Genomic DNA, 24,043 nt, shown 5'->3' with positions numbered 1-24,043 from the left:
GTGCTGAGCCACTCCGTACCTGTTGTCAGTCAGGCTTTGACGCACAAACTGTGGCCACACTGAGGTGAGAGGGATAGGAAGGGTGCTTCCAGAAGGGCAGCAGCCTGGCTTTGCATCTTCTAAGAGGGAGGCCCATCCATGCCTAACCACAGGCGTGGCTGTTCGTGCCTCTGGGTTAGAAGGAACAAAATGAGCATGTCTTAATTTGGGTCGCCCCAGGAGCAGAGCCTGGAACAAGGGTCTGAATACTAGTCACTTATTTGGGACTTGATCCCAGAAAACCCTGGTACAGAGTGGATGTGAGCTAGAGAAGGGAAAGAATCCATTAAAAGGTGTCATCAAACCACCGACACTATGGCTTCGGAGCTCCTGCAGGGGAGCACCTATCCCCGCTGAAGGGCCAGGACGATGGCGTGAGGGCTGCTTCTGCAGACACTCATTGCTGCACTTTTGGTGTCCTTGGCCACAGTAAGCAGCTTTAGAAGGCAGAAACGAGTGCCAAAGGGATGGGGTGGGGCACTGCCAGGTCCTCAGTGTTCGCATAATGGGAGCCAGCACCTAACCCTACCGCACCCACCTCACCCCATGTGGGGAGGCCCAAGGTGGGACTGCCTACGGCTGGGGAGCACAGGACCACTTGGAGATTCAACTGAGCACAAGAAGGCGCTGTTTGGGTTAGAACTGGGACCCTCACCTGGCCTTCTCCACAGGTGAGACCGTTAGGTGGGGAGATGCAAAGGTCTCGAGTGTGGAGGGGAGTGTGAGAGGCAGCCCCCTGGGGAGGAAGGAGGGAGCCAGCTGGGGGGCAGCCGTGACTGGAAGCTTCCCCTGGGCTGGCCAGGGACCCCTCCACTGGCACTATCCACCACCCCAGTTGCATCTCCACCAAAGGAAGACCCAACTACTGAAGCTAGAGTTACTAAAATACTTGGAATACCAAGTACTTAGGTGATAGAAATTTATTACCAAGGAACAGGAGTTCTGATGAAGCACAGCTCACCTGTGAAGAATGTTGGAAAATACAAATCTTTCCCACAAATCTGCCTTCCTGAAGTGAAATCTAGGATGCATGTCACCAATTGCAGAGGACACAGTCTCCTGCACAGAAACCTGGTGGTCATCGTACTGAAGACCCAGGCACTTGCCCTCAGGAGCACGTGCTCCGCCTTCCAGCCAGCGGGACACCCCAGGTTTTCAGTTCCCTCCCGATGACCACACAGGGAACCCAACATTAGCAAGGCCTTAGTGCTCACCATGAGCCAAGCACATAACACGGAAGCCTCCTGCAGGCTGTGAAGTGACATGGCCTAGTGCAGCCATCACCGTTGTCTTCGGTCAGCGTGATCTCTGGGAGGTAGAAGTCCCTGCGAGGAGGTTCGACTTTTGTCCCTATTAACTGTCCTGGGTAGTTAAGCGCTTGGTGGGGGACGCGGGCTGACTGGAGGTGTTGGCAGGCGGAAGCTGATGGTGGTCCTTTCTTAGTGGAGAGCTGAAGCGGATGTGTTCAGACTGCTCCTGAGGGAGGTCTTCCCGTGGGGTTGACCAGCCAAGAGGACTTTCAGATAGTAGTGTGGGGAGTCTTACCTTGTCCTTCACGCCTTGTAGAAACCAGATGGTCAGAGGGTATCAGGCTCTGAAAGATGTGTATAGAAACAGAAGTGGCCTGGGAGAACACCCCTTATAAATGCAGGAGTAGCTGAAGGGGTGTGTCCTGGGCCGGCTGTCCTGTTCCTCTGAGGGGACTTTCTGGCGAATTCGTAGGGGGTATAACTCACTACCTGGGTGTGGCCCCCGCCTCTAGAATGCACAAGCTGTGTGTTACCGAGCACTGCAGCCCTCAAAGTGCTTCCACAGTCACTATCTTATTAGACCCTTATGAACAAGGGAGGCAGGATAAGAACTACACGCTACCGCTGAGCAGCCTGGGGCTCAGTTCAGGATTTTTTGGGGGGTGGAATGGGGAGGGACACTGGACGTGACTGGCAGGAAGTAGAACTTGTGCTAAAACATGAGTCAAGCCCTCAGTGTGGCCACTTCTTCCCGTATGACTCCTGAGTTCTCCCTCAGAGAAAGGGCTGTCACGAGTTCTGACACGGGGGGGGGGACCCTGTCATTTTTGGAGAACTACAACATACAAGGAGACTAAACCACCGAGAAGCAATAACAAATAAGGTGAAGTGTCTTGAACGAGGGCACGTCCCTTGCCGTCACCCGAGAATGGTGACCCCCTCACCGACAAGGGTTAAAATAGGCAGCTCGGACAGGTTGTGTGCTGCACGTCACAGGCTGCGGAGGGCACAGCTCCTTCCGGGGGGCCATGTAACAGCAGGCTTCCTAGTTCTTCACCTTCCTCACAGTCCCGTCCTAGTAACAGAAATCCTGCCAAGTCCTTCGGTTTTACCTCAGAGTGCTAACTGAAGGGTCACGGGACCAGAGGAGGGCTCCAATTCCGAAGGCTGTGATGTCCAAGGCCTGGTAACACTGAACTGCGAAGGGACGGGCAACGGAGCCGTGAGCCCGAGAATGTACATGAAAATCATGGCTTTTGGCACCAAAAATAAAACACTGAATGGGAAAAAAGATGTAGAGAGAGGGGTGCGTGTTGCTTCTGGTTAGGGTTTGTGACAAAGGTTGTGCTGGTGTGTCTCCTGCTGGGCTGCTCACAGGGACCAAATGCAGCCCTCTGTGAAACTTCATAAAAACGGACAAGCTATTTCTCCAAAATTTTATTTTAATTTAAATTACAGGGCCAGCCAGATAGTCCGATAAGAAATTTACTTTTCCTTAGGAGAAAGGAAATGCTTTTATGGCATTGTTAACAATTGTATACATCCACCTTTTTTAAAGGGTTAAAAATCACATTGAGTAATTGACTTACGTAAAATTAAATCTTTATAACACAAAAGAAACCACTCGTAGTATGATAGTTTTGGTAATACTCATATGCATATATTAAATGATCGTAAATTCAAATGCAACTTTTCCACTTTGAAAGTTTGCACATTTCTGTTTAAAAACCACAAGCCCCCGAATCTTCACTCTCTCCAGAATGCAACATGACAGTGACACCTGGCTGTGTTCTTCCACATGCTGCCCCTCACTGTCCGCCAAAGTGGAAGCTGTTTTGTTGTTTCAAGTTCAAAGAACCAGTTTGGCAAGGAAACCTTTCTTCTGCTTGGTGTAATTAATGTTTTCACACTAAACCCAGACCCCCAGCACTAGAGCACGAGAAGCAGACTTTCACCACGGCCAAGTCTGCCTTCCTAAACATCTCGGATGTTTTCCTTTCAGGGAGCTTGGTTTGCTGCCTCTACTGCCGATGGAAAAACATGAATGATTTTGGTAAAGACAGCCTCAGCAAAATCAATTACAATGTCGACTGCCATTTTAATTAAATAGAACAAAATGCACCTATATTTTCTGGAGCTATTTTCCTAAGTGGTTTTCCTAGAAGGAGGTCTTACAACCTGCTGAAACATCACTTGGGAGTCTCATTTTACTGGCTGATAAATAATTCAATTAGTAAGAGATGCTAGCAAAGAAGAATTATATAAATCTCTTAGTCAGCTACAGCCATAGCCATGCTGAATCCGAACTGGCAAACTGATTTGTAAGTTGTTAGTTGTGATCTTCGTATCACTAAGATGAACAGATACCATTCTAGTAACTTTACACAGATATATTCTAGGACACGTTGTTCTGCTGTGGTCACAGTAACAAAAAAGTGGTGCAAAATCAGTTACTTTATAAATACTGATAATTTGCAGCATTAAGGAATAGGACATTAAAAAAAATAAATTTCCCCATAAGACACCTATGACTAGGAACTCTTCTTTTCCTAAGAGAAGCCAAAGTTTTAATTATTCAGTTTCACAACTATTGTACTGGGTTACTTATTCTAAAAAAGAAAGGGTGCTCTACAGGGGTTTCCCACACACACAAAGAATCAGCATTAATTTAGCATAATCGGTATCTTTCATAGATATAGCAAACTCATGACTCATTTTAAATGAATAAGGCCAATATTATGCAGGAAAGTGTGGCTGACTGAGTTCCAAGTCTGTATTTGTAGCCTGTTGATGGCACCCATTAGATAACTGAATACAAAGGTTTGGTTTACTTTTTTTCTTTTAATGCTGTGATACTTAAATGTTAAATCAGCATTTTCATGTGATCTGAAGTATTTCAATTACATATGAGCATTCATTTTTTGCAAAAACTCAATATTAGGTAATAGTTACATACTAATACAATAACATTCCTCTGCTGTACAAATTAAATCATTTAAAAGAAATGAGCATTCTGAGAATTATATACAAAAGAAACCTGTAAGCGCCGTTGAAATGAAATGCAAGGTTTCGCTACTAGCTCTAGTTTTAAAAGACCTTCTGAAAGGGAAATTAACAAATACCTTTCAACATATCCAGGTTTACAAGTCTCAAGAAAATCAAATGTCAAAAAATTCTAGAAAGCTGTGAAAAGCATATATACATTTTCCTTATGACCTTATGAAGCTTCACACTTTTAAGAAGTTGCTAAGTTTCAGTGTCAATTTATTCGCATGTCAACTTTATCCCCCCAGAAAGCTCACGCGTTGGGCTCTGTGCCCCTCTGACTTCAAATACAGCCCTTTAGCGGAGGCCGCTGGGCTCGCCAAGAGCGCGCACTCGGCTCTCCAACAGGGAAATGCGAACCCGTCTGTCGGTGTCCAGGACCCCAGGGACGCCCCCCTGCCCTACACCACACTGTCATGTCACTTCTACAGTTGCCTTCGTGAACCTAGCCATGTTCAGAACTCCTAAAACAAACAGTCTGTGAATCCTGAAATGACACAGAGATCAAGAGAAAGTCCACGCGTGCTCTAGTGTGCAAGAAAGCAGCAGCTACGTTCTCCAACTTGGACTACGAAAGAAAACAAGGAAAAATGGAAAACCGTTCACTTAACAGCAGATTAGCAGTAATGTCCCTCCTGGGTGGGTGGGAGCCTGATGCTGAGGGGCAGGTGCTGGGTTTGGATCTAATACTTTGGGTGTTTGTGGGGAGTTAGGCTTCCTGCTGAGCTGGTCTCTTCAAGTCCCTGATCTGTTTGACTAAATAGGTCTTCTCGTCGTTAAACTGCTCGTCCTCCGTCCTGTCATTCTGAAACTTGCTCAGGAACTCTATGAGTTTGGTCTGGTTCTTGAGGAGAATGTCGAGGATAGGCTGCGTCTTGTTAGGGTTGGCGACAAACACCTGGCCGGAGAGAAGGCACCATCAGTCACAGGGAAAGAGAGGACGGAGGCCTGCACGGCAGGGGCAGCGCACACGGCGTGGGCCTGGGAAACTCACTCACTGTGTGCTCTGCGACTGCACTTCACTACGTGCAAATTAAAAAGAGGCTGCACGGTTTAGCACAAAAAGGCCTGGCACGCTCATTCATGCTCTGAAACTCAGTGGTTGGTGTTAAATACAGACTCTGATTTGGGGATAAAATGGGCAGAAATTATTTCTGGGCACAGAAAGTCGGAATGGATTGGGAGAATAAAATCCTCCAGGGAAAGCATTAAGAAACGGATTACCCTTTACTTTGTGATTAATAATCTTCTATGCCAAAGATCAATGACATTCACTTCCAAGTAAACTGTTCTGTTCCCAAATCTAAATAGTATACCCCATTTCTGGGTCTATTCTTCTGCTTAAATGTTGTGCTGCACAAACAGGAAAACTGACCGAATTGAACTGTATTCCTTAAATTACCAGAGCGAGGCTAATAATATTTCAGGAATTGTAATGAAATGCAATGAACCACTGTGAAGGCAAGTTGTACGCTACCTTAAAAACGTGAAAGGCCTCAAACTGGATGTTACGGCTTTTGTCTCGTAGAAGGTTCATCATTAATTTGAGGTTCTCAGGTTTACTGATGTACTTTGTCATAATTGTGAAGTTGTGCCGGTCTAATAGTAGTTCCCCGAGAAGCTGAGAAGACATTTAAAGAATTATCTTACATGATTGATAAGATTTCAGGAAAAAACAGTTTTTAAAAAGGAAGTCATTTAATAATCATCATTATTAAGTACAGAACATTAGCAGGCACTGAAAAGACTGAGGAATCGGACTGAGTTATGGCCCGAGAAGTTATCGAGCGCCTACTACCTGCCACCTGAACACCTCTTGGGCTTTAACCCTATGGTGAGTCCACACTGATCTCTCAAGAGGACATTCAAGGCGCACTTGGCCCCAAATCTGAGACTGTCAGAGCCCGTCTACTCTTCAAATCTGCACTGGCGTTATCTCACTAAAAAACTATAAAAGAAACTGTTCACAAGATAAGGTGTTGATAATTCCTGTTAACTAACCGCAAACTTTAGCTTAATGAAAAACTTAATTTCATTATTTTTATTTTATTTATCTGAATTTCATATGACAAAGGATCACGCCCAAAGTTCTCCACACACACTGAAGTTATCATTTCATCATATCTGATGATATGATGAGGGAACGTTCCTTACACAGCTGTCAGAAACACTGGACCCACCCCGGAAATGAAAGGATTGTTCCTATCAGCTGTGAGAATCACCGGCAACCATTAGCCAACACACCACAGACAGAACAATGGCTGGGAGGCTAGGCTCGAGCCCCAGCAATGAGTGGGTGCTTTACGGTAGCAGTGTCACATTTCCAAGCTGTGGTTCTTATTGGTCCCTGATTGTACGAGTTAGAGCCTTAAGGGGTAGAAAGGAAGTAGCTGGACAGATGGAAAGGATTCTTCTGGAAATGTGCATGGTAGAGAGTGTTCTTATCAAAGGACACAAAGTATAACAGATGCTTCTCCTGTTCATTAGTGAATTTCCACAGAAAGATAAGGTCTTCGAGCGTGATCTCCCCAGGGCAGGAAGGGGAAGTAGGAAGGGAGTCTTGATCAAAATGAATTCAGATACCTCCGAGGAAAAGAACTCTGGGCTGAGTAGAATTTAAAGTGGACCTGGCCAACAATGTAAATGGAATTATGATTGTTTTTCAAAGTCCTTTGTGATTCCATCGGTAGTTCCTGTCACAGAATGAGGCGTATGAATTTACTGACGATAGTAAAAATTTTCTGGAGCAGGGATCAGCTAACTTTTTGTAAAGGGCCAGATAGTTTGCAGTTTAGACATTGCAGGCCATACAGTCTTTATGGCAATCATTCACATCTGCTGTTGTAGTCTGAAACAGCCCTGGACAATATGTAAATAAACTAATGTGTCTGTGTTCCAGTAAAACTTTATATACAAAAATAGGCAGTTGGCTGGACTTGGCCCCTGGGCTATAGTTTGCCAACCCCTATTCTAGAGCTTTAATTTAAGTCTTAAAGTTTAAGTTTCCAATGGAATTGTTCATATCGTATTTTAACATAAAACAGCCAAATCCGTTTTCCGCTCGAACCATCCCCCTTCCCTCACACAATAAGTTGTGCCCTCTGGGCAGCACCTTGGGGAGACAACCCCTGCAGCACCCTCATCTATTTGAAGCGATTCTAAGTTTTAGAAATATGCTTCAAAAGCTAAAATATTGTACTAAGAGATCAAGTCCTCTTCAAAATTTTGTGTATTCCATTTTGGTATCTAACTCACAAGGAGGTGGGCAGGTGTCCTGTGTGGACCACTGCCGAACCCCATTCCTTCCCACAGAAATCGTGACCATGGATAAATGTTATTTTCCCCCTAAAGGTGTAACACCCATCCCAGCATCTCCCAAATTCAAAATTCAAACACAGGGTGAAGAGAAATAAACTGCATAAAATAAATAATCTGTCATACCTTAAGTGACTGTCTTTTTGTCACATAATTTTCTGAATGAAGTAACTTCTCGTATTCACTGAAGAACTAAGAGACAAGAAAACACACATCAGGGTTATTTTTTTTAAGACTGGTAGAAGCTGAGGGCAAACCTGGAAGCCCGCGAGGGCCCATCGTTGCCCAAGCTCGCCTGTAGCACCCCTGCCTCTGATGGGCTCAGAGACCCTCGGGGTGATGCCCACTGACCACCTCTGTTAAGAGGGCTCTGGGACTGACCCTTCTCAGCTCTAGCCAGGCTCACATACAGCTTATATCTGGCCCTCTTCTGTCACCCAAACTCCATACACACAAAACATAAGTCCCTTCCTGCCACTGTTTGCTCACTGTTGAGTTAGCTCTCATTTCCTGGTGTTTTATTAGAAAATTTATATTCTTTACATATGAAAACTGAACTAATCCAAAGCACAAACAGAGAGAAAACTAACCTGTTCTTTCAACACATTAAGCAAGGAGAGAAAATAAGAAGAGAGGAGAAATTCAGCTCTGTGTTTTAAATTGTTAGGACTTGGGCTCAAACTTGAGTAATGGGATGGAGTTTGTTTAGAAAATGCGGGGAGGAAAGATATTCTTGGGGGATAAAAAAGGCCGGACAGAGCACGAGTGAAGAGCTGGAGAATGCAAGTCTCCAACAACTGACAAGTGTCCAGCAGATTTACAAAACTGTGCTAAGAGCAGTATCCCTGGAATGGTGTGGCGTACAGACCGGGTTAAAGCAAGGAAGGAAGAAATGGAAAGGAGGGGCACACTTTCAAAAAGTTGGGCGGAGAGAAGGCCAGTTAGCTTTAAGAGATGCATGCATGCGCGCTCAGACACACACGTTTATTTGTTTTTGTTTTAACTATAGACTGGTTTTAAAAGTTCCCAAATTCTGTTGTACTAGCATGATTGTTGGACAGCAATGCTTTCCTGAAGTTTTGCACTGGTTGAAGTGGGTGGGAGACGATGCCTGCTTTGTAACTTGTCTGTGCTAGAAAACTACCATGTTTCCCCGAAAATAAGACCTAGCCGGACAATCAGCTCTAATGTGTCTTTTGGAGCAAAAATTAATATAAGACCCGGTATTATATTATATTATTTCATATCATATCATATATATCATATTTAAGATCCAGTCTTACAGTAACATAAGACCAGGTCTTATATTAATTTTTGCTCCAAAAGACGCATTAGAGCTGATTGTCCGACTAGATCTTACTTTCGGGGAAACAGGGTATGTGCCTGTGCTTTATGCTAGGTCTTCAGCAGCCATTCATCTGTGGTTTAGAGGAGGGGTTAGCAAACTATGGCTCCTGGGTCAAACCCAGTTCACTACCTGTTTTTACAAATAAAGTTTTATTGGAGCATAGCCATGCTCACGCGTGTATTGTAAACAAATTCGTTTACATACTGTTTATGGCTGGCTTTGCAGTGCATCAGACAGGAGAGCTGACAGAGACCACATGGCCCAGGAAGCCTCAAATATTTACTATCTAGCTCTTTGCAGAAAAAGTTTTCTGACTCTTGGCTGAAAACTAACCCAGAATTACCTATGCATCGTTTCCTTAGCTCAAGTCTAGGAAGAGGTGGGAGAGCCATCTACTTACTATGCAGGCAGGTGAGAAAAGGCTGTTAACCCCACCTTCTCCTAAGTGATCATCAAACCAACCGTTGAAACAACTGGATCGACCTTTCAGTTACAATAGTAACACGAGTACAGACACCTCAAGTTCCTGACAGAAAATGCAAGTTAAGATTTTCTGCTACGCAATTCTTAGTTGCAGGGAATTCTTCTCATGAGAACTGCCTGAAGAGTGCGGATATAGCCCAGAAGTGGATATCCCACTAGAAGTGTTAGGTTCCGTCCCAGGATTCGGACAGATGGGTACTGTTTGGGCTCCTCAAAGACCTGCTCTCAGGGAGCCACAGATGCAAAGAGTTCAGCATCTTATTCCCTGCAGCCATCGCGAGGACTATGCCCACTACATAGCACTGTCATTTAATACCCCTCTGGGAATGCCAATGGGAGAAACTTGTTTCAGGTCCCAGTGCAAGAAAAGCCTGTTTCTTTTGAGCAACAGGCATCTGTCGTGCTTTACAGAGACTGTGATCCTTTAATTGATTTTGTTTCCCTCTGGCTTTGGTTATTAGAAAGCTCAGCGTTGAGCTGTCTGGGATTTTAGAATATGCATTTGGTGTAATAACCTCACCTCTGGCTTAATTTAAATGACCCCCATCTCCCAACCTTCCTTCTCCCTCCCTCAGATCTGACTGCACTGCATACATGTCTGTCAGTTGCCTTGCCTGGATTTTTCAAAAACCCTGTTAACCAATGTCATCCATTAATAACATGTAGGAAAATCTTTTACTGCGAAACTAAACAGATGCCACTGCCTGTAGTAAATTTCTTAGAAATTGCTTTAGTATGTATCTTTGGTTGGCTTTAAGATATGGGTATGTTGAAAAAAATCTCTGAGACCAGGTGGTAATAAAAATAATACAACTAATGTGTATTAAATGCTTCCTGTGCTCCAGCATGTTACACACTTGACGGACACCTTCTTATGTCATCTCCACAACAACCCAGGAGGTAGGTACTATGAGACCCTCCTTTTGGGGCTGCAGGTCCTGAAGGCACAAAGGGTGAAGGAAGGCAGCTGCCCAAGGTCTGGGGATGACCATGCCGCCATTTTAAACCAACACACACACACAAAGAAACACACCCATATCCAAATACACACAGGCAGAAATAAACACAATTGACCAATGTTTAAGCGATTTATAAGGCGAGTTATGAAGGACTATGTAGTGTGCATTGTGCTATGATGTTACTGGAAGGGAAAGACAGGGGAAAAAGGAACACAAAAGAATTGGAAAGTATAGGTTTTGATTTTATAAGATTTTTGTAAATTTTATAAGAATCTTATAATTTAGTTGAAGAGCTAAATGAAGAATGATGATTAACCACACTTAGGATTTCAAAAATTCAAATGACTAGTGGAAGAATGAAAACCTAAACCGAATCTTATGGGAAGGAACAGGACTTTTCAGTGGATGGTTATCATCATAACTTCTCTAATAGCACCTACGAGATCTCGGACAATGAGGAAGTTAAACGCCTATGGCAAGGACACGCCTGTGGGTAAAGAGAGCAGACCTGGCACCTGGTGGAGGACATCTGACACTGCGGCCTGGAGGCTGCTGCGATGGTCAAGGGCAGTGAGGTTATCAGAGCACTCAGAATTGTATACAAACCTCTTGGGGGCTCTATTACCAGGAAGTCTGACATGGACTCAAGCTGGAAGGGAGCTGACTGCTGGGTTAGTTCAACGTCCTCCATGTTACAAACAGGGACGGACTTCTGAGTTCCCCAGCGGTAATGGCCTTGGTGGTGAAAAGGAGTTAGCAGAGCAGGGGCAGAATCCTGCCTCCTCTAGGCTACTATTTGTCTCACTCTGTCAGCTGTCACCTCTCTTTTCGTTTGTAAGCAGCTCGAATGTGAGCCACTGATGGAAAGGGATAATCAAGAAGTCAGATATAATCGTTTTCCTTTTATCTCAACTGTACATGATCACTGAGCGCCAAAGTGCTTTATTTCCCTCTTCTAAAGCAAGAAAGATACAAAGGGCAGTGTGTCAATCAAAAAGATAAAAGTCTGTTTCTGACCAAATAACACTCTATACCTCACTTCATGAAGTAAAGAAATGAACACTGAAAATATGCAAAAATATTATTCTGGTACAAAATCTAATTGAAACCTTCATTTCTGGTAATAAAACTGATAATTTGCTATTTTAAAATAGTATGTCATATACTTACTCTATCGTAATGCTGTTCCAAAAATTCTGCACTGAGCAATTTATGTCTTGTAAGTAAATCCTAGAAAAAGAAAAAATATTTTTAAAATGCTGTTCTGCATTCAAGTTCTTTTAGAAAAGAGAATCCTAAAACATTCCACGCCATTTTACCTAATAAAAACTGCTGTTAAACATTACCATACTTAAAAACACTTGAGCATGAATTAGATTGAAAATGTTTATCTTTACATAAGAGTAAATGAGATCAGTAATTTGAAATTGTGATTTTTAATGATTATGATTAGTGACATGTCTATAGCTCTTACAAGGAAAAATTTCAAAATCAAACATACCAGGCAATGGAAATATATACTCAAACAAAGGGAATGAAGAATTGAAGTGAAATAAAAGTACACAGTTGTGATAAAATACAGAATACTGCTCCTGGTGTAGAAAGAGGAAATTTCTTTAATTAGAAAAAGTACTAGAGGTTCCATTTTCTTCCTCCTAAATTCAATTACATTCAGTTTCTTATCTAAGGTAATCTTTGGCAGCCGTAAGATGTTCTTTAAAAGCCCTGTCAAGTTATAAATATTAGCTCCTAAGCAGAATAATGCTGCAGATATGTAGAAACAAAAGTTAGTATGACCTCGAGTCTAATTCTGCATTACTGTGAACTAGAGCTTATACCTCATCCTGTGGATTTCCCTGGAAACAACTCTAGATCATTTATTCAGAAAATATCTACTATGTGCCAGGTAAAGTTGTAGGTGCTGGGTTTACAAAGAAAAAAGATGTGGTCCCTGCATTCTAGGACCTGGAAGTTAGCAATGGACGAGGCTCGGTCTCACCAGGTGGGAAAGAGAATGGGAACATGTGACAGCAGGAATGGTCGGTCAGTATTTGGTAAATTAATGAATACAGTTCCTTCAGAGCTGCCCACTGCAGGGGTTAGTGCCAATCATCCCCTTTCTCTGAACCACGTTTCCTTGTTTTCTCTGCTGTTTATATTTGAGTTACCCAGGTAACGAGTGTTCCCTGCAGTATGTCCAAGTGCCATACTGGTCCGGAAAATGCTCTAAGAAATGTCCCACGGACAAGAGAACATGGAAAGCACTACAGCTCTGGTTCCCTCGTGGGGATCCATCAGGTCACAGGACATTCTGCAGGAAGCTCTTCTGTCGCCTGTTAGCACCCTTCTCTGAAAGGCTTTCATCGCACAGCTTTCCCCTCTCTAGTACCTACTACCTCCCTCCTGACCTCAACCCGAGCATCACTCCCACAGGGAGCCCTTCCGGACTGGTCACCAGCTGTGGGGTTATTCAGTTAATGTTTCTCTCTCATGGCAGACTGTAAATTCTACAAATACAAGGGTCCTATCCATTTTTACTCATCTTTGGATCCCCAGCACCTCTGCAGGCCTAGCACATGGTAAAAGCTTAATATTTAATAAATAAATGAATGACCCAACAAAATCAGGGAATAAGTTTGGGAAAACATCACATTAGGCAATGTTCAAAGTATAGTTTTAAGAAGGCTTCTAATTCCACCCCAAAGATTTACAGGTGTTTAAACTGCTGGATAGGGTATGAGTGTATGCCCAGGAAAGACCCCTGGGGATCGAACGGGCAACCCTGGAACCAGGAGTTTATGCTGAGTACCTCAAAGGTCTGGTGAGAAGTGCTACGAGGTGCCCGTTCTCACATGGGGAAGAAGATGGCGGGGGCAGGAGAGCTGCTATTAGCTCAGTTCGTCACGGGGTCAGATGTAAGGCAGAGGAACACAGGAACGTGCAGGGCATCTTCTTGAAGAGCACTTCCCTGCCCTAACATGCTCTGTGGTCTGTTGGTGGCGGTCTCCCCTGTGTGGGAGCCTCAGGGCAGGGGTCTGTCTGTATGGTGCCCACAGGGCAGGCACTCAGCCTCGTGGAAAGCACTGAGCGAACACACAGACAAGCAAGTGAAGGGATTAATGAGTCAGGATCCACGCGGGAGTGAGTATCATCCCTCCTTTCCTGTGGCTACATCATTCTGGAGGCCGGCATGAGGAGGTACTGAGAAAGGAGTCTAGTGCTCACTGCAGGGTCGTAATCTGCTGAAGAGAAGGCCAAGGAGGGGGTCTGAGCCACAATGGCTCTCAGTTGGGGTTGGGTTCTTAGGAACAGGTAAGTAGAAAGCATTGCTGTAAAAAGCAAAGGACCTAAAAATATTTTCCAACAGATTTGTACTGCAGGTTTGAGTAAGGGGACTATTCACTCTGAAGGGTATATCGCAAGTAGGAGCAGGAGGCTCACAGTTGGGCTACATGTGAAAATGGGGACCTGGAACATCTCCCCATCTAGGGGACAGTCTACTTGTTACCTAGTTTAAAGAGACCGGGCAACTCAGGAAACCACTGCCAATCTAGGAATCAGATCGCAATGGTCTTGGGATGGGAGAGAGAAAAGGGGTGCTGTGAGACTGCCAGAGTAGGCGTGGGGCCCTTGCATCACGATAACAGGGCCACACAAGGGCGTGGAAGGGAGAGGAAAGCATTAGCAGGAAAGGAGCAACTGCTGACAGCCAGCGCTGAGAAAAAAGGCTGATACTAAGCTGGGAAAAGCTGGGGCTTAGGCAGTGTCTCTGCTCAGAGATGAGAAGGAACCTTACGGTAGGGACCGGGGCCTTGCACGGCTCCGACCAGGGTATTGGGACAGACAGACAGAACAGAACACGGAGGGACAAGGTTGTGCAGTCAGTGTCTGGTCAGCACCTGCACAGTTTATAGGGTGCGTGTGGTCCAGCCCAGGAGAGTCCCCAGGTCGGCCCGCATGGGGAGAAGAGCAGGATTTCTCATTTTCTGCCTGTCTACATTCCAGTACATCCCAGGCCCTGGTGTAACTTGGAGAAAGGTCAGGGCTCATCTTCCAAGTCCAGCAGATTGAGCAGCCAACTTTTAGGGTGGGTTGAGTGAAAAAAACAGATTCCTAAAAGTTATGTGAGTTATCTGATAGAAGAGCCCTGGAATCCCAAAGACATGCTGCTGAGTCAGGGGGCTTATTTTCATGGCAAGTCTTTCAGTCCAGTTTCCTACGTGGTGCCTGACTATGTCCAAGGACAAGTCAGTTCTTCTCACTGCACACAGCTTTGGCGCTCAGAGTTAGAAACGGTCCCTGTGCTAGTATCAAAGCCCATGCCCAGGCACATTCCGGAAGCGGTCAGAGCCGACAGAGGTGTAATCCCCTTTCTAGAGGACCGCCCTTCAGATACAGCAGTGCTCTCATGGCAAGTCCCTACCGAGCCTTCTCTCTCCAGGCCACACATGTCGGTTCCTTTAACACTCCTCGAATGACACGTTCTGAGTCCCCCTCACCATCTACTGTCTTCTGAAAGCCATCTATTTGTCTATTGCCTCTTAAAGGGGAGCACCCGGAATGGAACACATTTATGTGGTGTTACCTGGGAAGCTTACAGTGGGCTCAGACCACCAAGTGCTCTTTAGGTCGCACACTGTGTGGTCACCTGTAGCTTTGGGGCAGCAGCATCAGACTGTTTAATCTCACAGGACGTATTCAGAATGTTGTTACTCAAAACAGGCTGGTAGTCAGGCTGCCTGGATTCAAATTCTGGCTTCCCCATTTATTGTCTGACTTCACTCAACATTTCTAGGCTTCAGCGTCCTTATCTGTAAAGGAGATAACAATACCTCCTTCATGGCGCTTTTTGAGTATAAGAAGTTCCCTACATGTTAGTGATTGTTACGTTCAGTAATTGTTACATTAGTATTAACTATTACTATCATGCTTTATTTCTCCGTCCCATATTTATACGGTTGGGTCCGTCAGTGGGAGCCCTTCGTCATCTGTATTACTTTCATCCTGTTACATTCTGGCCTCTATCGTCTTTCTGAAGCCTCATTTTAGGATCACCGCTATGTTCTATTTTTCCCTCATGGCTATCACCTACACATCTGATTAAGTACGCTTTCATCTAAGTCATTAACAGTGTTCAGCCTGGCCGAGTGCAGATAACGCCCAGTGGAGATCTGTTTCCAGCACCTTATGGATATGACACTCAGTTAGTTGCGAATCACTACACTGAAACTCCATCTAGTTCCTAATCTTGTTATCGTTTCCATGAAAATAGGTCTGTACAACTATTCGACATCTAGATATCCTCAGTGCCCTAAAGGAATCCTAAGAGCTACTGTTTACAACATACATACTGTGTGGGATATAGTAACCTGACATACTAGTATTATTACATACATTTTAGCAGGTGAAAAGACTGAGGTTAAACCAACAGCGGAGCTGGGACTTGAACCCAGGCAGCCACACCCTTGAGCTACTGGCATCTGTGAGGTTAGTATGACTGAATTTACTCTTAGTGAATCCCTTCTGGCTCGGGGTACACGGTTTCCTTTCCAAAATGCGAAGAAATCATCTCTTTAGAAATACTTTCTAGAACCTTACACAGGTATAACATCGAGCGCCACGCTCCACCAGCCTCTCTGGGGAATCTACCTTCTTTTACTCTGGAAAATTGGAAATATACTTGTTGGCCCCTTATGCCCCTCCCAACCTACAAATTCCTTAAAAAAAAAAAAATCACTGACAAATACGTGGCTGCTGATTTAGCTATCTCAGTGCCCACTCATTCGACCTACACAGCTTGGACACATTTAGACCAGCTCGCTTTCATTTCCTTTTAAGACTCAGCCCTGGTCCAGGAGCTTTACATCCAGTTGTGGAGGAGCCGCATTTGTCTGAAAGTCTGTGTGTGCAGTGCGTTTCCTGGGGAAGTAGCTCTGGTCACTTTCTCAAAGGTGAGCTTGAAGCACGGATCTGCTCTCCCTTTCCATTACAAAAATATTCTCTGCAAAGAGGACACCAGCACGTGGTCCGCGTCAGCATGTCTGGTGTGTGGCTGAGACTATCCTGCTGGTCTTTCTCCCTGCGCTGACTCTCTTGGAGTTTCTTTTAGGGAGGACTGGGGGGGGGGGGGGTAGCTTGGGTCTGTGTGTCAGGTCTATGCCACTGTCAAACATATCGTCTTGGTTTGGGCCTCGCCTCCATTTTGTCTCTGGGAGAGCTCTTTGATTAGCTCTCCCCTTTCTATGGAATCAGTAGCAGCTGACGTACAGCAGACGAGCCAGCTTCTCAGTGCTCTCTCTCCTAGAGCTCATTCTTTGAATCTACGTTGCTTTTTAAAGTTTCCGCCAGCTCTGCCCAATCTTTCCGTCTGTGGCTACCATGACCTGACAGGGTTGCCTTACCCACAGTGATTCCATCACCGTGGTGAGAGTGTAATTCAAAGAAGCAACCCTAACTGAGGTGAAATTACCAACAAGGCCAGTCAAGACTTTGTCAGATACTGCGAATCACATTTCGGGCGTATACTCAGTACATGTCTCTCTCCTCTTAGCCAGTTTTGCCCTGTGTCGGGGGCCTGGCATCCATGCCCTCCACTGGTCAGGCCTTGGCCGCATCTCCCACACCACTGCTGCTCCTCTCTCCTCTCCCCTCGGCCCCTGCTCCCAGACAGCTGCCTCTCTCAGGCTCATGGCTTGCTCTCCACACAGGACTATGTCCTTTTCTTGACACATGGTGCTACTACACCTCCCTTCATAGTGGGTCTGCTGCTTCTGAATGGGGTACACGCTCCCTTATCAGCCTAATCATGAGTCCTGTCCCAAGTCAGCATATTGACCATGCTATGCTGTCACCTCATTTTATTCGCTTTGCATACTGACATATAAACATCTGAGGTCTTACCTAAGGTTTCTGACCTCCTCCTCTATGGTTTCCGGAAAATAAATCCCAGCACCTCTCACACTGTTATTTTATTCTCATTCAATGAGAAGGTCTAACGGCCAGGTCGCCAGGCTTTCGTCCCATTTTAAGGTGCTCATTCACTCTGAGGGACACATTTCACTAGAGACCAAGGCCTGTGCTCATCCCAGGGGCTCTTTATAATCCTAAAACTGACCCTTATGAGAAAAGTGGCCACTTCTCACTGTGACAGTGTTCATGGTTCCTGAGCAAAGCCGTCTGCAGGTTAGTGTACTAAATTCTGATTATATTAAAATCGCAGTTCTCAATATTCACTTGTAAGGTCAGACATTTTATATAACGGAATGTAACATAGAAAGGCTTGCTCTCATCGTGAAAACCACTAATAAAGATAACTGCTTTATTCATACACCTCAAACAGCACAGAACCTTATAACTCAAAACAAAAACGTGAATGTTGTACAGTGGTACCCATCATGTGTGTACTGAATTTGCACAAATATACAACAGGCAGCTAAGGTAGATGGGGAGGGGGCTACAGAATAATCTGAATGGTACCCCCGCCCCCCATACTAAAGCAGCTCTGGCACATGCATGAGATGGAAGAGGCGAGCCCACTGTTCCCTGGGGCCCATCCACAGTGCGGAAATCTCTGTCATGAATGTGGTTCTAGTATTTAAAGACATACATTTTCCAAAGTCATGGCCCTGAACAGAAGCCAACGACTTCATCTGGTATTAGCAAGAGAAACTGCTGCAGTGTGCTCAACACAGGAGAAAACCTGGTCGATAGACGCACTGTGTTGATATGCTGTACTTGGCGGGCAATTAACAGAAAAGTGTACTTTTGTCTTTTAGACACTCTACAATCTATCTTTTCCACCCTTTTAAAGCTGTCTCTCTTGTGTATACCTGTCACACATACACATATAAAACATATCGTCTCTCTTCCCGCTAGGGGGCAGCCGTGTATAGACTGGGAAGCTAGAGATTTAGGAAAAACAGCACACCTGTTAATCTGACTTGCAAGTATATTTAGAATTCTATAGTTTTTGTATATGTTACCTTGAATGTGGCAAATGCATCTGAAGCTATGTCAAATGTTGACATTTCGACATATCTGAAGAAATCATAAAACTGTTCTGACCACAAAATGATTTTTGCAAGTGGTTCGTGTCTGATGCATTCTCTTAACATTATTCCACAATTTAGAGCTATTTCTGGAGATTCATACCTGCAAGAAGAAAAAACAAACATGATTGTTCTTTTAAAGCTCCAACATTGATTAGTTCACATTTTTAGGACAGGAAGATTCAGATATATCCTAACTATGTGACCAGAGCAGGTTCTAAACGGCATCTCTCACAGAATACGTGCTCAGGTGCATTTCCTCTAGATGGCACACACACATTAGTTGGTGATGACTGCTTCAACCCAAAGAAAAATCACAGCCATGAGAGTGACTATGTGAATAAAAGTACATTATTAAGCTAAAAAATCTGAAGAGAAATATTTAGGGTCACACCTCCAATTAGGGGTTAGTTTTACATGTGGGGTGCTCTCAACACTTCAGAAAAATCAAAAGCTGAGTCAAAAAACAACATGAAACAAAATAGTTTCCTAAATTCACAGTATCTAAATAGATCTGTCAAATATACAGCATTTTACTTTATTATTTCAATTCAATACTCAAAGTAGTACTTTCAAGACTCCTGACAGCATGTAAACCCTGTAGAGCTGCAAGCCTGGTCCTGAGGCTGCCACAGTCACGGGCAGCCCCAGGCCTGGCAGTGGGCAGGAAGCTGCATCCACACGCAGCCCTCCTCTCCTCTTGCCGGGGCCTCTAAGGAAGAAAACCTCGTTCTCCTCTGCAGCCTTTCCCTGCTGACAAGCAGCAAGCCTCGGGACCGGCTCTGCCATTCCACGCCATCAAACCTCTCTCTCTGCACTTCCTTTTAAGCTGCACACACTGGTTTAACGTCTTTCCCACTCAGTTTCCTCTAGTCTCCTGCAATCCGATTCCATTTCCCAACGTCCTACTAGTAAAGCCCTCTCTTGGCCAAATAAAACAGTCTTCTCTCCTCACGCAGATTCTACTGCTTAGTCCTGACAGTTCTGATCTTTGCATCTCTCAAAGAAAAGGCTCTGCCAGGTCTCCTTTCTAACCCTGACTGTTCTATGATTGCCTCCGGCCTGCCAGTGAACGCCCAGACAGTCTCCTGGCTGCCACTGCTCAGGTCTCCATCTGACCTACAGTTAGGTGTTGTCCGGACAACTTCAGTTCAAGGTCTCCTTTCCCTCCACAAAACAGGCCCCATCCCCTGCTTCGTCACCTCTATATGCTGGCATCACTGTTTTGTTTCAGATACCTGGGTCTGAACCAAGTCTGAGAGAACTTTCTGTGATGATGGAAATGTGCTGTCCTTTACAGTAGCTTCCAGACACAGGACGCTGCTGAGCACTTGCACTTTGGCTAACATGACTAAGGGATTGAATTTTAAACGTTACCCAATTGAAATGAATTTAAAATTAAATAATGACATGTGGTTAGTATGTGCTGCATTGGACAACACAGTCCTGAACCTTACCCTATTTATTGGCTCCCAATCTCCCCATCTTAACTGTCACTAGTCCTTTTTAATTGTGTCTTTGAAATATCTTAGTTTCATTCCCTTTTATCCCTCCCCACTGCTGCACTATCTCCCACCTAGAGAAATCCAAGTGCCCCTAACCAGCACTTCTGCTCAAGCTCTGTCTTACCAAACCTACCCAACACATTCGTATATTAAGAGCATTTCCACCTCAGGAGTTTAGGACGATTTCTTCTTGCTAATCAAAGGCAGACTTCTGGGCTTCCCCTCATCAGATCTATTCCTGGCACATCACCTCCCACTCCGCCATAAAGCACTCTGCTTACCCCTTATGTTGCCAATCACCATGCTCACTGCTGCCCCTGTACCTACTCTTTTTTCTGACTCTGCAAATTCTAAACCATGTGGAACTTCAACCTTCAGTTCCATCTCTTTCACCAGTGCTCGCCTTATTGACTAAACCCGCGTTTTAGCCCCTGTAGTCCTATGGTTCTAGCTGTATAACGTGAGTACTAGTATCCTTTTGTTGTACGTAGGTTCAGTGTAAATCTCAAGCAGATCCAAACTACACTGCTTTGTATCACTTATGACACAGCAGCTGGACTGCTGGCTGGCTCTAGGCGATTCAAATGTCTACTCACAAAATGGTTGATCATACAGTTCATCTTCGCTGACCTTTAATAAGCAGGAGACTAGAAAGAAAGACTAGGGTGAGACAGTTTGGGACAACAAGTTGGGCAGGTTTTGATGGAGGTTTGTCAAGCGTATCTTACACGATTAAGCCATAACCCAGTGAGTACAAGGCCAACAGTTGTGCTGCACAGTCCGTTGGCACTGGAGAGCAGAGCACCTAATATGTAAATTGCCAGAGGAAAAGCATTACTGCCTCCAGATGCACTAGTCTAACAAGAAGATTATTTTCAAATGCAAACTAATAGTGGCAACATAACTCCCCTAAATGTCTAACATCAAAGTACTTACAGCCTGAGAATATAATCACATTGTGTGAAAGTAGTCTAAACTAACTGACTAACCAAAGCACAAAAATCTTAAAAGGTAAAAGGTAGTCCACAAGGCTCCTTGAAGAAATGGCTGTTTCCAGATCCAAGGCAGGGACCTGTACAAGATGAGCAAGGGACATCTTGTGCCAGAAAAGCACGGAAGCTATCAACGACCACTGGGGTCTGGCTAAGAGGACACAGGAGCCAACCTGAAGGAGAGGAGTCCGATGGCCCAAGATGAGGCAGTTTGGACAGAAAAACTTGGACATAATGACTGTAATGGATTGAAACACATTAAATATATTTTTAAAAAACCAAAAACTTGAGTTCATAATGACCTGGTCACCAATTCAAAAGAGGAGAGGATAAAGGAATATGTTAAATGAAACCAAAGGGATGCAAATCCAAAATACTTTTCCACAAAATGAATGATCCAGTTGCTTCAACAAATAAATGGTATATTTAAAAGGGGGGTGGGGGTGGGGGCGCAGAACTGTTATCGATTAAAGAGAGTTAAGAATCATATCAGCCAAATTCAGTTTGTGGACTTTGCTTGGAACTTGATTTAAACTAACTGAAAAATGACATTTTGCTTTTTGTGAAAATCAAGGAAATCTGAACATTCAACATTAGGTAATGTTAGGTTTGTAAATGGTATTGCGACTGTGTTTAAAAAAGTATCACCTACCTACTAGGGAAGCATTCTGAAGTGATGTTATGTGTGAGGAAGAAAATAGGAGGAAGGAATAGATGAAATAAGAATGACACAACGTTAGTAACTGTTGAAGCTGGGTGATGTGTAGGAAAGGGTTGCTTGTATCATTCCCTCCAGTTCTACGTATATTTTCTACAGTAAAGGCCGAAAGGGTAGAGAGATGCGTGCTAATGGGTCCCAATACCACGTGCACTGTCGAGGCTTCTGCTCTCCTTTCTAGCTGAGGTTTCTGCTCTGGCCAGCTTGGATGAGAGCTTTACACTTTTTCTTTAAATTGTGTCTTAAAATTCGTACTTTACATGATGTTTAACAACATTATCATACCCTTGGCTACTCTAAAGTGAAAATGCAGGCAGAGATAGCTAATTTATGTATTTTAATAATGATTGCTTTCTATGGAAAAGGAAATATTGGCTTTGAAAATACACAAAGGCATCTGGAAGCTGCTCTAGGAACACCAAAATTTCAGACTACTCACTACATGTTTATACACACAACTCTGGGCCGACACAACACAATTAGATGCCAAAAGTTCTGTATGGTGACATCTGAAGAAGCAACACAAGAGAGTTAGAAATAGAAAAAGGGAACTAGAATGCTGGCATCCAACACATGCACTGATTCATGCTTTGTCTAAACTAAGCAAGTTTGAACTTGGGGGAAGTGTTAAACCACAGAGATATGAATCAGAGTGAGGCAAGCTATAAAGCTAGGGGTAGGAGAGCAAGCTGATTCACGCCAACAGTCATGCCAAACGCCTGCCCGCCAATTTAACAGAACGCCACCAATGCTGGGACGAACAGACGCACACCATACCCAGAGCTGGCAAACAACTCTGGTGGTGTGAAACAACAGGAGGTTACCTTGACAATCAGGGAGGCTCAGTAATGAGGGAGAAGAGGATTTGTTTTGTTTTGAAGTTTAAGTTTTTAGGCTTTTTTGGTTTTGTTTGGAAACTGACAAACTACCGAAACACAAATGCCTGCTTAGTCCAGTGGTAATTCCAGGAAGATGCACTGTGAATTACCAAATCAAGTGGGTAGTGAGTGGACACACACAGGTAAAAAGCAAAGGCTACTACTTCATAAAGGTGTTCTCTGTTGACTGACCAAAGTTAAGCTGTACGGCATCCAAGCTCTATTTACCAGGCAGCTTTTACTGCCTTACAGTGTGCATATCTATCCAAAGATGTCTTTAAATGCATGGTTTAAACTGACATTTCATACAGTTAAACCTTTTAAATCTTAGAGAACAGAAATAAGACCACAGAAGACTTTTTTTCTTCAGTCACGTATACTTTGAGAATTTAAAGGTACACGATTTACCAACCTTTAAACTCCATGAGCATTTTTTCAAATTCAATTGAGCTCACAGGCTGAATTTTAAGGAGGGAAATGTGCTCTCAAGCTCTACTAAAAAATGAGCTGACTAAACCATAGAGAAAATGCTTTCCCACATTCACCATCCTGTTTTTGCCCAAGACCATCTTTCCTTTTTATTTTTCAACTGAGAATATAAATTTTATTGCATTGTACATACCCTTTCAATAACATGAACAAAATATTCTGTTGGGTGCAGATGTATTCAACAGTAGGAGTTCTTGTACCAATTTGTCTTCTGAGAATATTGTTGAAAATTTGAGCCACATCTTTTTTGCCCTATTAGGAATACAATCATTAAAATATTTACCTGACTAAACATCAAAAAGCCCATCCACCCTCCCAAATAAACTTTAATCAAGGCATTGCATATTTGTAATTATGACTGAATACCTGACTTTAAAACGTTCACACATTAAATTTTCTTACTTTATTTCTTTATAACTTCAAACTCTAAGTTTTAATAGTATACTATTTTTAACCTGAGCAAAGTGTTGGCAAAGTGAAATCTCACTACATATAATTTCAACCATTTCTAACTCTCAGAACCATGCTGACTCAGATATGAAAAGCAAACCTTGCTATATGCTTACAATGTTCAGGGATCTGATTCCCACCAAATGGAACAAGCAGCCTCAAATAGGATGCTCGTGTTATAAACACTACACATACGGCTGTGATAAAAAAATACGATGAATGTTTAAATAAAAAAAAACATTTATTACAGTAAAAGACACATTGCCATTGATCCCCCTCAAAACACTCCCCCTCGCTTTGAACACTCTCATCCCATCCTTCTTGCCACGTTCTGAAGCAGCTCTGGAAGTCCTCTTTCGTGAGTGTCTTTAGTTGCACTGTCATGGCTGCCTTGATGTTCTGAATCCATTGGAAAAGTTTTCCTTCCATGGTCATTTTGACTTTGGGGAAGAGCCAGAAGTCACACAGTGCCAGATCCGATGAATAAGGGGGATGAGGACACATCGTAATGTTTTTATTGACAG

At 43.9% G+C, this 24,043-nt stretch overlaps 1 protein-coding gene across 2 annotated transcripts in view; it reads right to left on the bottom strand.

The window, feature by feature from the left end:
- Nucleotides 1–2,711: 2,711 nt before the first annotated feature.
- Nucleotides 2,712–24,043, bottom strand: part of CAB39 (calcium binding protein 39) — a 71,505-nt gene continuing 50,173 nt past the window's right edge. For both annotated transcript variants that reach the window (XM_074314786.1, XM_019739786.2), the window contains exons 4-9: nt 23,203–23,321; nt 18,422–18,590; nt 11,610–11,669; nt 7,776–7,841; nt 5,812–5,955; nt 2,712–5,232 (exon numbers count right to left, since the gene is read on the bottom strand). In XM_074314786.1, the coding sequence (XP_074170887.1) occupies nt 5,044–5,232; nt 5,812–5,955; nt 7,776–7,841; nt 11,610–11,669; nt 18,422–18,590; nt 23,203–23,321 (747 nt within the window). In that variant the 3' untranslated portion in view covers nt 2,712–5,043. The remainder of the gene's footprint in view (nt 5,233–5,811; nt 5,956–7,775; nt 7,842–11,609; nt 11,670–18,421; nt 18,591–23,202; nt 23,322–24,043) is intronic.

This window comes from Rhinolophus sinicus, linkage group LG01 (genome assembly GCF_036562045.2).
Source record: "Rhinolophus sinicus isolate RSC01 linkage group LG01, ASM3656204v1, whole genome shotgun sequence".
Lineage (NCBI taxonomy): Eukaryota > Metazoa > Chordata > Mammalia > Chiroptera > Rhinolophidae > Rhinolophus > Rhinolophus sinicus.
The sequence above is the reverse complement of the archived record's forward strand: the minus strand, read 5'-3'. Positions and strand labels throughout refer to the sequence as shown.